General features: G+C 51.7%; 4 protein-coding genes across 4 annotated transcripts, besides 1 other annotated feature; 1 reads left to right on the forward strand and 3 right to left on the reverse strand.

Moving 5' to 3' along the window:
* Positions 1–696: 696 nt before the first annotated feature.
* On the reverse strand, positions 697–4058 carry ACLA_013480 (putative nitrate reductase; the record flags this gene model as incomplete). Its single annotated transcript, XM_001274337.1, has 5 exons — positions 697–1652; positions 1702–2090; positions 2140–2303; positions 2364–3722; positions 3816–4058. The coding sequence occupies 5 exons, from the start codon at positions 4056–4058 to the stop codon at positions 697–699; spliced, it is 3111 nt and encodes a 1036-aa protein (XP_001274338.1).
* Positions 4059–4061: 3 nt separating this feature from the next.
* Positions 4062–4088: a microsatellite.
* A 420-nt stretch (positions 4089–4508) lies between these two features.
* Positions 4509–10524, reverse strand: ACLA_013490 (uncharacterized protein; the record flags this gene model as incomplete). The annotated part of the gene is made up of 8 exons (XM_001274338.1): positions 4509–5147; positions 5203–5952; positions 6020–6277; positions 7242–7605; positions 7663–8792; positions 8847–10224; positions 10273–10305; positions 10358–10524. The coding sequence occupies 8 exons, from the start codon at positions 10522–10524 to the stop codon at positions 4509–4511; spliced, it is 4719 nt and encodes a 1572-aa protein (XP_001274339.1).
* Positions 10525–11451: 927 nt separating this feature from the next.
* On the forward strand, positions 11452–12323 carry ACLA_013500 (RlpA-like double-psi beta-barrel domain-containing protein; the record flags this gene model as incomplete). Its single annotated transcript, XM_001274339.1, has 3 exons — positions 11452–11756; positions 11877–12121; positions 12190–12323. The coding sequence occupies 3 exons, from the start codon at positions 11452–11454 to the stop codon at positions 12321–12323; spliced, it is 684 nt and encodes a 227-aa protein (XP_001274340.1).
* Positions 12324–12465: 142 nt separating this feature from the next.
* On the reverse strand, positions 12466–14094 carry ACLA_013510 (HesA/MoeB/ThiF family protein; the record flags this gene model as incomplete). The annotated part of the gene is made up of 3 exons (XM_001274340.1): positions 12466–13483; positions 13547–13760; positions 13848–14094. The coding sequence occupies 3 exons, from the start codon at positions 14092–14094 to the stop codon at positions 12466–12468; spliced, it is 1479 nt and encodes a 492-aa protein (XP_001274341.1).
* Between the last annotated feature and the right edge of the window lie 106 nt (positions 14095–14200).

Here is a 14200-nt window from a genome sequence, read left to right on the forward strand (position 1 = left end):
GACATCATCTGCTCCTGGTTCTGCCCCTAGCAATAAGGGATGTGTGTTCTGTCAAATTATACGCAGTGAACTGAGCGAAGATGAGTTTCGCCATAAGACAAAAGGGAAGGGGGTTTCCTTTCTTTCTTTTCTTCCCTCATGGGAAGAACATCCATTATTCTTGTACTCTATTTTAAAATCACTAGTGATTAGCAAGTCAACCCATCTTCCAGAAAGCTTCGTCGGATAGAGAGCGAAGAACTTCTGATCCCAATCTTCCTTCTCCCTCCCTATATTGTGAAAACGTGAAAATGCGGGCGTAAACTTGTCATCCTGAAGACATTCAAAAACCTGGATGGAGATAGAGTGGATGGATATTCTAACAGTCAGAATGCCAGGTATCTCAGCGTCCTCATGCGGATAGAAACATCTTGCATTCGATATTATCATCATAGGAGGTGTCCTGGGCCCTACAGCCCTTTCCTCACCATTGAAGCTGCAAAGGGAAGAAAATGATAGAAAACCATCTCCATGAATGTCTAAACAAGCCAGGATGAGGATATAATTAATACATAGAGACCAAGTCTCCATTCACCATGACAAATCTGGTATACCACCCAGCCCCCTGATATCGAATGGACTCAAAATCGTTGCTTCAACTTCAAAGGGCTGCTACCTACTCTCCAGCCGCACCGTGGTATGAAAAAGTGGGATATCCTAGAATCCAAAAAGGTTCTTATCCTCGTCATATCCCCACTTCTTCAAAACCGGCAAGACTGCGGTCTTAATCATGGCAGGGGGACCACACAGCAGAGCCACGTTCTTGTCTCCTGGCTCGAAGGCGTATCTGTGGATAATCTCCTCGTTCACATGTCCCTTCTGTCCTTTCCAGCTATCCCCTGGATGGGACAGCACATGAGTGATCTCGAATTGATCGGGGTGGTCCAGCGCGAACTTGTCCAGCTCTCCATGCATGAGAATATCATTCTCCGTCTTGTTGGCATCAATGGCCCTAATCTTGACTCCGTTCCCGGGCTCGGACTTCAGGATCCGCGCAATGAGCTGGTATCCCGGCGTGATGCCCGATCCTCCCAGGATCAGCGTGATCTTCTGGAACTGACACGTCTTGTCGTCGATGAGGAATTGGCCGTTCCCGCGGTATCGGATCTCGCCAGTGGGGCCTTTGACTTCAATCTCCTCGCCTTTCTGCAGGCAGTCGAGGATGTTGCTCATGGTACCACCGGGCCCAACGGCGCTGGGGAAATACGTCTTCACCACGAGATCGAACGTGCCGTCTTCCTCGGTTGCTAGTATCGGCCGGACAGGGGTGTAGGGCCGAATGACCAGCCGGTCCTTGAAGTGGAATCCGATCTGGAGATGCTGGCCGGTCTCCAAGCCTAGTTTTTTGTCTTTCGACGGGAGAGCGAAGGTATAGCATTTTGTGTCTTCTGATAATGGTCTTTTGTGAAGGAATTTGACCTGGCTCCATCTACGTCGTCTGAAGTCAATAGAACGTAGATAAGTCCTCCAGGAGAAAGGGACTGCATACTTGTGCCGCTTCAGGGCGATCTCATCTTTGCGCGCCGCTGATTCGGCTTTCTCCTTCGCCATCTCCTCGGCTTCCTTTTTCATAAACTCCTGTGCTTTCTTGGTGACCGAGCCCAGTAGGCACTCTATTCATCTGTGTTAGTAGGACCCGACCAGAGAGCAGGGCCACATCACCTCCTAGCTTCTGAACAGCATAGTCATCATGTATGCTTTCGAACTCGTCGGTGGTCTCCTGATGAACCCTACCAGCATGGGCCATGATGACCCCTTTACCGCCAGGATGCCAGCTCAACACACTCGTTGCATTATACACCTTGTCGTTGACGACGATCCAGCAATCGTGGTCCGAGGCATGCTTTTCGATCTCCTCTCGAGTGAACTGTTTCTCGGGAACTGCTGCTGATCGTCTGATATCTTCCTTCTGGATGCTGATGGACGGCTTCATCCAGCCATTCTCACCAGCACCTGGCTCGGCTGGGTGACGGAAAAGCAGGTACGACTTTTTGGTCTCCTCATCCACGGAGATCTCAGATTTGACGGTGTATTGGCAGTTATTCATCATCCTATCCGTCTCAGCAACAGACACCTTGGCTTAGATTTCTTCTCACTTACCCCTCGAGATTCCACGTTGGCTTTTCCGGCTGCGTGTTCTTGTTAACGTCCCAGCAACGTACCATAATGTTCTCCGCACGAAGAAGCTGCGTGATATCGATGTCTACATGCCAGTGCAGCCAGGTCCAGAACTTCTTACCGTGCCGCAGCGGTGTCTCGGGATACTATCTTTCTGTCAAAAATTGCGCAAGGGTGAATGGCTCATGCAAAAAGAAAATATATACCTTGCGAATGCAGTAAAGCCAGTTGAGCCCCCCATCAAGGCTCACTTCCACGCGTTGCACCTCGTTCCCGCCTCCGTTATACGCATAGCCTGTGATCCGATACTTTCTGCCCTTTATCATCTCTGCGAGATCTATTCTCTCCCCTTGGGCTGGCCTCGCGATGACCGAGTTCAGCATCTGCTCCATGCAGGCAGTACTCGGATGCCGATACATGGTTTGCCCCATCTCATCAAATCGATCCACCACAAACGGCGGGACAACCCTGTTGTCGAAGATGTGGTAGTAACTGTCGTTCTCGCGGTCCGTCACCCAGATGTTTTCCAGCCACTTCACCGAGCGTCCGCCGACGTACCCCGGAATAAGCAGCCTCAACGGATAGCCATGGTCCGGTGGGAGTGGGGAGTCGTTCATCTCGTAGGCGAGAATCACATCGTTGCACGGATCCATGCAGTAGTCCAGAGGAATGGATGTCTCATACATCCCCTCGCTGAGCTCCTCGGAGCCTCCGAAGTTCACCCACAGCCGCACGTCCCGGTACTCGTCCATCAACTGCAGGATATCCGCCTTGAGCAGGACATCTCGAACAGGGACGCCCTTCCAATAAGCACAGCCCACGGCACCAGGACCCCAGTTGAAGCCTTTGCTCCGCTTGATCAAATTGAGCTCCTTCCTGCGATTCCCGTCGCACGCCAGTACAGCAGGGATGTTGACGCTCTCGAACTGGTCCTTCAGGTCATCCATCAGCAGAGTCAGCGATCTCCCCGCAGAAATCTCCAGCTTGTGGTTCTCCCAGAGCAGATGCGGCACGGGGCCATGGTTGCGCACGAAATGCAGCCAGTTCGGTGTGGTTAGCCCTGCGTCGAGCAGCTCGGCCAGCGGGGGCTCCCCGTTCAACGGATGTTTCCCCGTCAGCCGGACCAAATGGTCGGTTCGAGGAACCCAGTTGTCCGGGGTGTATTGATCGGTCTCGTCGATTTCCGCGGGGATGAAGGAGCAGTCCACCGGCGAACGGCCCTTGCCGTCGTTCGATAGCAGCGTACGCATGTCCTCCGCTTCGCGCTTCAGATCCTGCAACAGCGCCTGCTGCTCAGGGCTATACGCAGCCTGCACGTCTGCGCCATCCTGCCCCGTCCCGCCCTGATCCGGCCCCCCCTCCCGTCCAGTTTCCCCATTCTTCTTCGCAGAGCCACCAGACCCGTCCTGCTGCTGCGCTCCATCCTCGCTCCGCCGTCGCGCGTCCTGCTCCCTCTTCTGTTCGTTGATCAACCACGGCTGCTCATCCTTGATATACTCCTCGGTCGTATGCAGCACATACCGCCAATGCTCGGGATGCACGTCCGGCCGCCTTAGATGGAAATCCTACAAACAAAGAAGAAAGATAAAAAAAATTTTTCTCAAATCAACAACCCCTCCCCCTATATCCGAGATTCAGTATATGCGGTTCTTGCTAACCTCTTGCTTCTCCAGAAAATCCCGCACGGTCAACAACTCCCCCCGCTGCGCCTTCGCGCGCAGCTCCGCCGCGTGCTGCTCGGCCTCCTTCTCCAGCTCGTAGCGCCAGTCATCGCTCTCATGTGTCAGCCCCGGGAAGCGCTGGTCGCGGTTGCGCAGCCCCACGCGGTGGCTGTGGGTTTGGGTCCAGTCGGGCTCGTTGAGGATGTCGAGGTCTGTTGCGCCGGCGGGGTGGGGTGGCATGGTGGATGGGATGAGATGGGATGGGATAGGTAAGTCGGTTTGTTTGCTCCGGGGAGGGAATCGGATACTTCCATCAAGAGAAAGGGATCTGGATTAGGGGAGTAGAGCATAGGCTGGATTATAGCTTTGGTCTGTCTGGCTTCCCCGGAGAGGGAGCGAGGGTATGAGAAACGGGTGACATCATGCGATCTGAGAAGTTTCCATTGTTGAATTCCGCGAGTCCAACGGTACGGCCATTGCGCCGTGGTCTATTAGGGTGGTTATGGTGTCTAATGTGCGAGACCAATGTGCAAAGCACCGGTGTCATCATGCTGGGATGTTTCATCCACTTAGCCTTGATCCAGTGCAGATTACACTCCAGCTGTATACCATTATCTTACGCTATAGAAACGCAATAAAAACAGTACAGGCACCATGGGAATACCCCTATCGCATTCAGCCATCAGCATATCATCTCGTAGCGCGGATAAACAACGAAGAAACACCCCCCAGACTCGCTACCCCCGTTAGCACCAACCAAAGGAACTGAAGACTCGCCGTACAGGCGCTGTCAAGCACACCCCCTTGCCCTGGAGCAAGAGATGCACCACCGCCCCCCAGGAATCGTCCCTTCAGCTCTGCCGACATGTGGTTAAGGAATATAGCCCCGCTGACAGTCGTCGCAATACACATCCCCAGTGTGCGGAAAAGAGAGCACATCAGCAGAGCGGAAGTAGGGTTGACGCTCCGTTCCTCCTGATCGTCGTCATACTCCCGGGAAACCGGTGCTGGAGGGAGGCAGAAGTGGTATCCCGCGATCAGAGAGCCATGGCCAATTCCCGCGGCGATGAGGATGGACACCCAGTTTGCGGTTGGGGTTGCGGGGGTCAGGACTACCAGGCATCCTGTGGTGAGCGTGATGAGCGTCCATCCGATCCGCACGATCCAGGGCAAGAGGTTGCACCGGTCGAGAATCCGGAGCTTTCCTATCAAGATGAAGGTGGGAAGAGCGAGGGCGGGCATGCAGATGAGACTGAGCCCTGTCAGGCTTGGGGGGAGGAGTCGGACGAAGATGAAATATGTTGTTAGGTTCTGGAACTGGTAGAGTATCTGGATATCTGTTTTAGCTGATTCACTTAAGATATTGGCCAGGGATTGTACGTACTGTGAAACCATGCAGGAAGCTGCCTGTGTATATCATCAGGATTGGGAGATTCCTAAATTCCCTCATAACGTAAAACGGTTGAGTAGCCACATACACCTCATGGAGCCCCAGGATCACAATCGCAGAGACCCCGAGCGTCAGAGGCGTCAAGACCTGCCAGTCATTCCAGGGGTAACTTGTCCCGCCCCAGCTAATACCTATCAGCAGACATCCAGTCCCAAGAAGCGTCAAAACTGCGCCCAACCAGTCCATCTCCAGGAGTTTGCGTGGCGAGGTTCCCCTGCGGCCCCTCAGATCAACTGCAAAGGGTATCACAAGCATACCCAGCGCGCAACAGACGAAGCTCGAGTAGAAAGCCCCCCGCCACGCAATGTACTCAGATATCAGACTGCCCATCACCGGACCGAGAACGGTTCCTACCAGACGCATCTGGGCAACATATCCCGAGAACCGGAATAGGTGTCTATCGGGTATGTTCTCCGCCAAACAAAGAAGAGAGATGGACGTTACGCCTCCTCCACCGATCCCCTGGATAAACCGACCAGCGACCAGCTCGGGCAATTGCAGTGCGCCGCCACATACCCCCGTTCCAATAGTGGAGAGCACGACAGCCGCGAGGAGAAGAGGTCCGTGGCCGATGATCTCCGCCAGCATAGAGGAGAATGCCTGTCCGGCTGTGCTGGCGAGGAGGTAGGATGTGCTGAGCCATAGGGCGCTTCCGAGCGGCTCTTCAAGGGCACTGGATAGGCCCTGATATCACTCAGTCAGCGAAGATCATTGGGGGGGAGGGTTTCTTCTTCGAACTCGAGTCTCTCACCGGTATGATTGGAATCACCATTGTTGTATCAAACGCCTCCATCAGTGTCAGGATCGATACGCAGGTCAGAACAAGCCAGTCCTTGACTAGCGGCTTCCATTCCATGCCCTCATGATTGCACTCGGTGACGGACAGGTCGACTGTCTCCGCGAACGAGAGCGTATCTCCATCGAAACTGTGAAAATCCCTTCGTGGCTTGTAGTAATATCTGGAGGAGTCGTCGGTATAGTCGGTGTAAATGGATTCCGCACCCATTTGCTATAGTTCAGTTGTTTGAGACATAGATAAGGCCGGGTCGCTAAGGTGGAGTCGAGTCGCGGTAGAGATCGCTTGATGAGCGAGGTTGCCTCCAGCGATTGGATGAAATGAAAACCAGGCTTCTTAAAGATAACTCAAGGAGAAACATACGGCCGTTGCCTCGGAGTGGAGGGTTGCAGCATTGTTCTCTTTCCGAAAGGGATGTACCAGCATGTGCACCTCTATAGGCCTGTGCCAGTGATTATGCCCTGGTACGGAGCAGGAAACCATACAGATCCAGTTCTATGACTGAATGGCCATTCAGACTTTGGGAAACTGGAAAGCAAATCTGCACCAGACACTGATACGGGTAGTTGTTGGCCGGTCTTTCGTGTTCCCTCACATTCCTGACGAGAAAATTGCCAGCTACAACCGTTAGTAGTCTGCACAATCTATGCAAGGAGGCTCTTACGTGACATAGCCCTTTGCTTTGACTCGGCATCGGTATGAAGGAGCTTAAACTCTCATGGTTCATGGAATAGATGGAAGATCGAAGCCAGTCAGTAAGGTGTTAGATCAATGCCACCAACCAATTTGACTAGTAGGGGACTAGGAATAGACGTTAAGCAGTTAATGATTTGGACTCAGTAATCCAGCGCAATTGTCGGTCTCTTCCACTGCTCCATTCACCTTTTCCAAGAAAATAGTAGGTATCATATCCAGAATTCGCAACGTATCACGATCTATTTACATTCGAGAGGGACCAAAAGGCAGATGTACATAATAGCCTAGCCAATCTCATTATTCGAATTTATCACGGGACGGTGGTCGTAAGAACTGCGATGGATCTAGAGAAGTCCTCGTGCTGTGCGCTGTGCTAGATGTGCTGACCGCATGGAAAGAAAAGTCGAGTTCGCCAACAAGAGCCCTTACGTTCCTGAAACACTCATATTAGCAGGTCATCGCCTCGTGGAGGATCGTTAACCAACCTCATCAGTCTTTCCACGTCCCCAACAATACACCTGGTCGAAATCTGCAGTACAGAGAATGTGGCAAAGCCAGGCTCCGCGATATGCTTGATGCTGAGGATGTCCTTATCCAGCGCTTCCAGTCTCTTGGTGAAGCTGTACGGCCGTGGAGTCTTAAGGTACGGCGGTAGCGGCTGTCGATTCGTGATGCTCGCCGAGAGGAGACACAAAACAGACGTGACTTCGTGAGTTGTGACACGCGCACTGGACACCAGTCTCTTGAAATCATTAAGCCAAACCGAATCCATTGAACTAGGATTATCGCTCAGCTGTAAGAGTGTGTCCGAGGCATAGCCTAGCAGACTGAGATAGCTCACGATGCTGATTGGAGTTAGTGAGATGAACTACCACAGGGGACCCGATGAAGGGGACTCATACTTCTCAATGGATGAGATAATAGCATCGTATCGCTTCTTGGGAAATTTGCCGCCAACAGGGACCTCCCATCTTTGAAATTCCGCAAAGGTCCGCAAGCCATTCAACATCAACATCTGCTTGGAAAATACCTTGCCGCGCGCTTTCTGCAGTCTTCGTCCCGCTGAGGTCTTCAAGGCCAAGTCGCCTTCGTCGCCCCGTAAGCGTGCAGACACAGTTTCGTGGATAATCGAATAGTAATTGGCCAGTAAATAAAGCGAGGCACCCAGATTCTGGCGAAGCACGCTATGCTCTGAGATTGGAAACGGAAAGAAGGTCCAGAAAAAGGCAACTGCAATACCTCCAGCCACTGTTGCCAGTCGATATGGGGCAAGAAGGTAGATAGGGTAGTAGTTCTGGCCGTTTGACGTCGCGACCTGCTGCCCTACCTTGCGCACCTGAAGTTCATAGCCAACAATCATGGTCGTGGTGATAATAGTGATGATCCCGATGACACGAAAACGGAACAACTTGATAGGAACATAAAAGGCACAGGAGATGAACACCCAAACAAAGACGATCACCCCGGGTGTCTTTTCGCCAGGGATGTACCAGGCTAGAAAGCTCAGAACCATGGCGATTACAGTGCCGATCAGACGAAGCACAAAGCCAAAAATGCTTTGCCCTGACGTTGGGGACATGCTGATGTTGACCATGATCATAGCCCAGACTAAACGCTGCTGAATGAAAAAGGTTTGGGTATCATGCAGTAACGCAACGATATAGATGGTCATAGTAGCACAAGCCACGCGGAAGCCATAGGACGACTCTTGCTTGCGTAGCAGCCAAGGGATCACCCTGATTTTGTCGCCGATTTTCTGAAACACAGTTTCTGGGGGCAAATGCTCGGGATCCTTCCTGTGCCTGTACGCTTCGCCAAGCTGGAGAACATGGTTCTCTGTGTGAATGTCGCCCAGGTGATCATCTTCATGACTGTCTCCAGCTTGAAGCACGCTTCGCATCCACTTCAATATGCGTTTAGCACCTGGGATAATTAGGCGCGAATTCGATAGCTTGCCGCTCTTCACTTTTACGTCAGCGAATTGAATGAAATCGAGCACCGTATGGCCAGTTGAATACAGTAGCTGCTCCATCTGTTCAAATCGGAAGGTCAGTATCGATAAAGAGTTCAGAAGAAGAGGACTCACATAGAGGAAAAGATAGAGTTGCCGTCGACTTCGGTCTCGACCGACGGCCGATCGGTCAAGAAGGACATCATCCAGATCTGGCAACTCAGAGGGCGGACGCTCAAAAAAGTCAGGAGGCAACTTGATGCCCTTCTCTTCGCTCCATGCCCTCAGGGCGAGCCGTTTTGCTACCCTAAAATCGTTGAGCTTCTTTTCATAATAAGCTGCGTACTCCTCCTCCCCGGGAGAGGGGGGCGCCTCCGCAGAGGCTTCTATATCATCAACACCATCCTGGGACGCATTCTGCTTCTCTGCTGGGTTTTTGGTCGGCTTGGTCAAGCACAAGGATAAGGAGATGTGTTCAAGACCGCCATCGATAGTCTCGATAATAGACGCAAAGGGATCATGCACCGCTCTCATGATCTCGTTCCATGCGTGAACAACACGACTACGTACGATGTCAGGTATTTCAGCCATCGTCGGATCAATCGGTTCGTTCCAGCGGTTGTACTCCGAAAGACGCTGGAAGATATCGACAGTAAAGCTGAGACCAACCACGGGAATCATGACCTGGCGCAGATGTCTAAAGATATCCTGGAGATCGTCGGGACCCAGTTTTCCAATGGCGAATTCCCGCTTGGCGAAGGTCAAATCCGCGTGCAATTTACCATGCAGGTCAGTAATTTTGTGGATTGCCGTTCGAATTGCCTGTGCCTCGGGGCTGTAGACTTTACCCTTCTTGGTAACTTTTTCAACGGTTTCATCATAGGTCTCGGTCCGACCAAACATGTCATCATGCTCCAGGGTTTCGAAGTAAGTCGAATGCGCCTTGAGGGCCACGCGGAGGTTTCCAATATAGCTTGCCATTTGCTTCAAGACGATCTGCCTTGAGGTGATGGGGTAGATCAACAAGGAAACGCCCGTAGTGATGGCCAAACCAATCAAAGACGCCTCGAGGAGATTCCTCACCAGAGCGATACCAGCCGCCATGGTCGGCAATCGAGGGGCGTAGGACGCAGTGATATTGGCAATGATTGAATATATGATTGCAGGGAATTGGAACTGCTGATAGTGCGCGCGGAAAGAGTGGACAAGGAAGAGCTGGAAGAACAACAACACCCCGCTCACCGCGGACGCGGATGAATTGTACTCGTTGGCAATCGGATTTGAACTCGAAATAGACGCCGCATCTGCAGCAGATTGTGTGTGCTGCCGCGCTCTCACGCTACAAAACATCATGAGCAGAGCGAAGGCCGTCGCGATGCATACCGCGAGCACGTCCAAGATCATCATCTGGATAAACTTGGCCCTGGGCATGATAGCGAATCCGAGAACGGAAATGATCCCGATCAGGTAGCCGATGGTGCTAAATCGGGATGCAACAGGATCGGCTTGACAGCTATCTCTTTGTCAGACCAGCCCATTGGCATTTGGAAGAGCGTCTTACATGGCTATGGAAATTGTGGGTGGAAGAGCCCCTCTACACGGCCTGGTTAACTCTCATCTTTCTCAAGTCAGTCAAATGGACTCACTTCATCATCAGAATGGCCGTCCGCCCGTCTAGATCCAACTTCGACCATATATTCTTAACCATCTGGCGCGGACTCCATCTTTTTTTCTCTTTCTTTTCGTCGGGCTCGTCGTTGTGCGAGTAATTCGACGAGAACGTCGATTGACGCGAGCTGACTCGCGACGCCATGACGGAGTCACCAAGCACTGATCCGTTCTGCTTTTTGTTTGCTTTGACCCTCATTGATCTAGAATAAGATCCAGGTTGTCGACATCTCGTCCATCAGAGTTCACGTGACCAGAAGGTCTGTTCAACCGGATGACTTGGAAAACCAGGACAGTGGGGATCAATCCATGTATAAAAGAGTCTCACAATCAGATCGATTTCAAAGATCCCAATTCTGAGAGGGTCCGAATTGAGATTTCGATGAAGAGGTCTGAGTCAACAAAAGCGCTGCGACCAACCCGTCTGCCGAAGATGATCGCCACTGTGGGTGTCCGATGCTTGCTTGTCAATCAGTCACAAATGCCTCGGATCTGGCTATGCATGGACAGACACCAAACACTATCTCCAGAAGAGCCCTTATATTGATTAGACGACCATGTAGAATAGTTGATCTGAAACCGTTGATTCAGGATGCATTAAAATGAACAACGACGATGTATCCGGGGGTGCGGGGGGGAATTAGTGCTTTCAGATCCAGACTTATAAACTCTGTATAGTCAATAATCAATGATGCAAAGGATTCCCGGTCCAAGTATCCCAGCCTTTTGGGTCAACCACATTATTAATGGTAATGGCTGTCCTCTCGTAGAATCCATCAGTGACAATCCACGAGTCAATTTCAGCATCAGAAATTCTCCGGAGCATCATCTCGTACTGCTTCAGCAGATTATCAAATATGCTTTTTAGTCCATCTTAAGCAAAAAAAAAAAGACAACGCTGGCAGATTCACTCTTTATGTAGCCAGCCGCAGCCAATCAGTCCCGCGTCTCTGTTTAATTAACCCCCTAAATCGATCAACACCAGGAAACCAAAAGTCGATCTACGTGGTGTCTCCCTCACCTCGATCTATCATGATCTCTCACCCTTCGGTATCAATCAGGAGACAGGAAAATGACGACCGACCTGGAGAAGCCACTACCTGAGCTATGCCAGGATGCCTCGCATCCCCCGACAGCCCAGTATTCGCTGGCTGAGGTACCTAAACGGAAGCCCGTCCCTACCGCTCACGATGCACCAGGTGCAACCGAGAACGCGCCAAAAGCGTATGCTTCAAATCCTCCCACTAGGCTGACCTGGTGGAACTGGAGTCATTTTCCTAGAAGGAAGCGTCTTATCATCATCGGCGCTGCCATCGCTGTGGTCTGTCTGTTGGCGCTGATCATCGGTCTCGCGGTGGGATTGACCAAGGGGAAGGGGTGAGTAATTGTAATCAAAGCGTCTAGATCTAGCTGAAACAATCATCTTCAATACTACATGCCTTAGTTATCGTTTTGGCGATTACGTTGCTGTTCTCGACTAACCACACCCGCCCCCAGTCACTCCAATCTGCCCTTACCTACTTCTCATGGTGGCCCGTACCAGGGAGATATGACCTACTACAACCCCAGCCTGGGCTCATGCGGCATCATCAACACGGACTCTGACTTGATCTGCGCGGTCTCGCATGTCCTCTTTGACGCTGCTTCCACAGGAACGAATCCGAACGCAAACCCACTGTGCGGGCTCAAAGTGAGATTGCGCCGAGGTGAAACGAGTGTAGATGTCAAGGTTGTGGATCGATGTGAGTATTTGACTTCACAAAGCTGCCTCAAAATCCATCTGGAAGATTACGATACTGATGGAACATAGGTGTGGGTTGCAAAGTGGATGATCTGGATGTTTCCCCCGCGGTCTTCCAGAAACTCGCCGATCCGGATCTGGGTCGGGTGCTGATAGATTGGTCCTGGTTGGAGAACTCGCCTGTGGCGAAGTCGCAGTCGTGAAGGATGATCAAGTTTGCTCCTTGTTTTTTTTTTTTGTTTTTTTTGGCAAATCTATATCGCATTCGTTCGTTGCAGATACCCATCACGACCAGTGAAATGCCACCTTTTCTCTTTTCGATACTCTGCGATCTGATATATGACCTTAGTATTCTGGCCAGTCAGGATCGATCTGCTCACGCCATGCGCGCAGTCCGCCCTGGATATCACAGATAAATCTCTTTCCGCCTTGATCAAGTCCGAGCTCTTTCATTTTCCGGACGGCGATCTGAGAATCGTTCCCAAGGCGACACACGACGTAGATTGGATCAGTTGAAGAAGACGAGACAATGTCGTGTGGGAGCCATGAGGGTAATGACTCTGGGGTGCTCGTTGTCGGGCTTGCTGCGGACGACAAGATGGTCGAAATAGGAATGTTGATACTATTGTCCAGACTGCAAATATCAAACTGGACTTGTTCTCGGACGTCAATGATCGTGGGTTCTTTGCTGCCACCAAGTTCTTGCTCGTGGGACACTTGTCCCGGGTGTTTCTTTTTGAATTCGAGTGGCGTGATACGTTCCTCTGGCCTAAGCAGAGTTTCTGGGCCTGCAACCCCACAGAAGAACACATAATCGGTAGATCCGGTCTTAAGTGTTTCTACCGTCACGCTAGCTTCAGCAGAGCACACTGCACAATTGGCACGGCGCGAGCGGATCTTGATAGAGCGAAAGGGCGGTGTTGAGTATGCCGAGAAAATGAGAAGGGACGGAGGGGAGGCACTGGTCTCGTCGGCCGGCGAAGAAGTGATGACTTTGATTGCCTCGATTGCCTGAAGAACCCCCATTGTGCCTACAACAGGGCCAATAATCCCGCCATCGGCACAGCTGACAACACTGGTAGCCGGCGGCGGCTTAGGGAAAACACAGCGATAGCAGGGTCCTCCGCTCTTGTCTCCCACTGGTCGAGGAGGGTTATTCAATACGATAAGCTGGCCCTCTGTCCGCAATGCCGAAGCAGAGACTAACGGCTTTCCGAGCAGCACAGCCGTATCAGAAATCAAGTAGCGCGTTGCCGGGTTATCTGTGCAATCAAGTACGATGTCGTAGTCCTTGAAAATTTCTGGGGCTTCCTGGGGCGTGAGATGTGCTCTGTAAGGGACATAGGTAGGGTGAGGGTTCAATCTAGAGCGAACCAACCATCAGCATCGGTATATACTTGAGAGTGCCAGGTTGACTGAAACTCACTCTCGCAGGTACTCGATCGCACTGTCCACCTTGAATTTCCCAACATTCTTACTCCTGTGTAGAACTTGCCGGTGAAGATTCGAATGTTCCACCGTGTCTCCATCCACCAAGCCCAGTGTGCCTACCCCTGCTCCAGCAAGGTACAGCGCTGCCGGGCACCCTAGACCACCTGCTCCAACAATCAAGACTCGCGCGGACCGGAGTTTCAGTTGACCTAATTTGACGGCCACAGTATTAGCAAATTTAAAAAGATCACAGCAGCACCTCGACAAATCCCGTCTGTTCGAACAAGTCCACGAACCTTGCAATCCCAGCTGCGGCACGATCATCTGCCTTCCATACCGCTTATACTCTTCGCTAAGTAACGGCCAAGGGTTCTTCTTCTCCGAACCCTCCTCGCGAATGCCTGTGCTTTTGACGTCTTGTGCCTTGATCTCCGCGGCGGCTTGCTCGGCGACTTCAAGGTCGCGTTTCAGCCCCGCGAGCTGGGCCTCTGTGGCAGCAATTTGTGCGCGTAGAGACGCACAGGTCTGTTCGAGATTCTCCATTGGCGACCACAAGATGTATGTAACGATTCTCCAATCTTTCTAGAATTTGACTTGACGCACCACAGATTCCGCATGATTCTGACCCCGCGAAGAGAAGAGCTAACTA

Source organism: Aspergillus clavatus, genomic scaffold (genome assembly GCF_000002715.2).
Source record: "Aspergillus clavatus NRRL 1 1099423829795 genomic scaffold, whole genome shotgun sequence".
NCBI lineage: Eukaryota > Fungi > Ascomycota > Eurotiomycetes > Eurotiales > Aspergillaceae > Aspergillus > Aspergillus clavatus.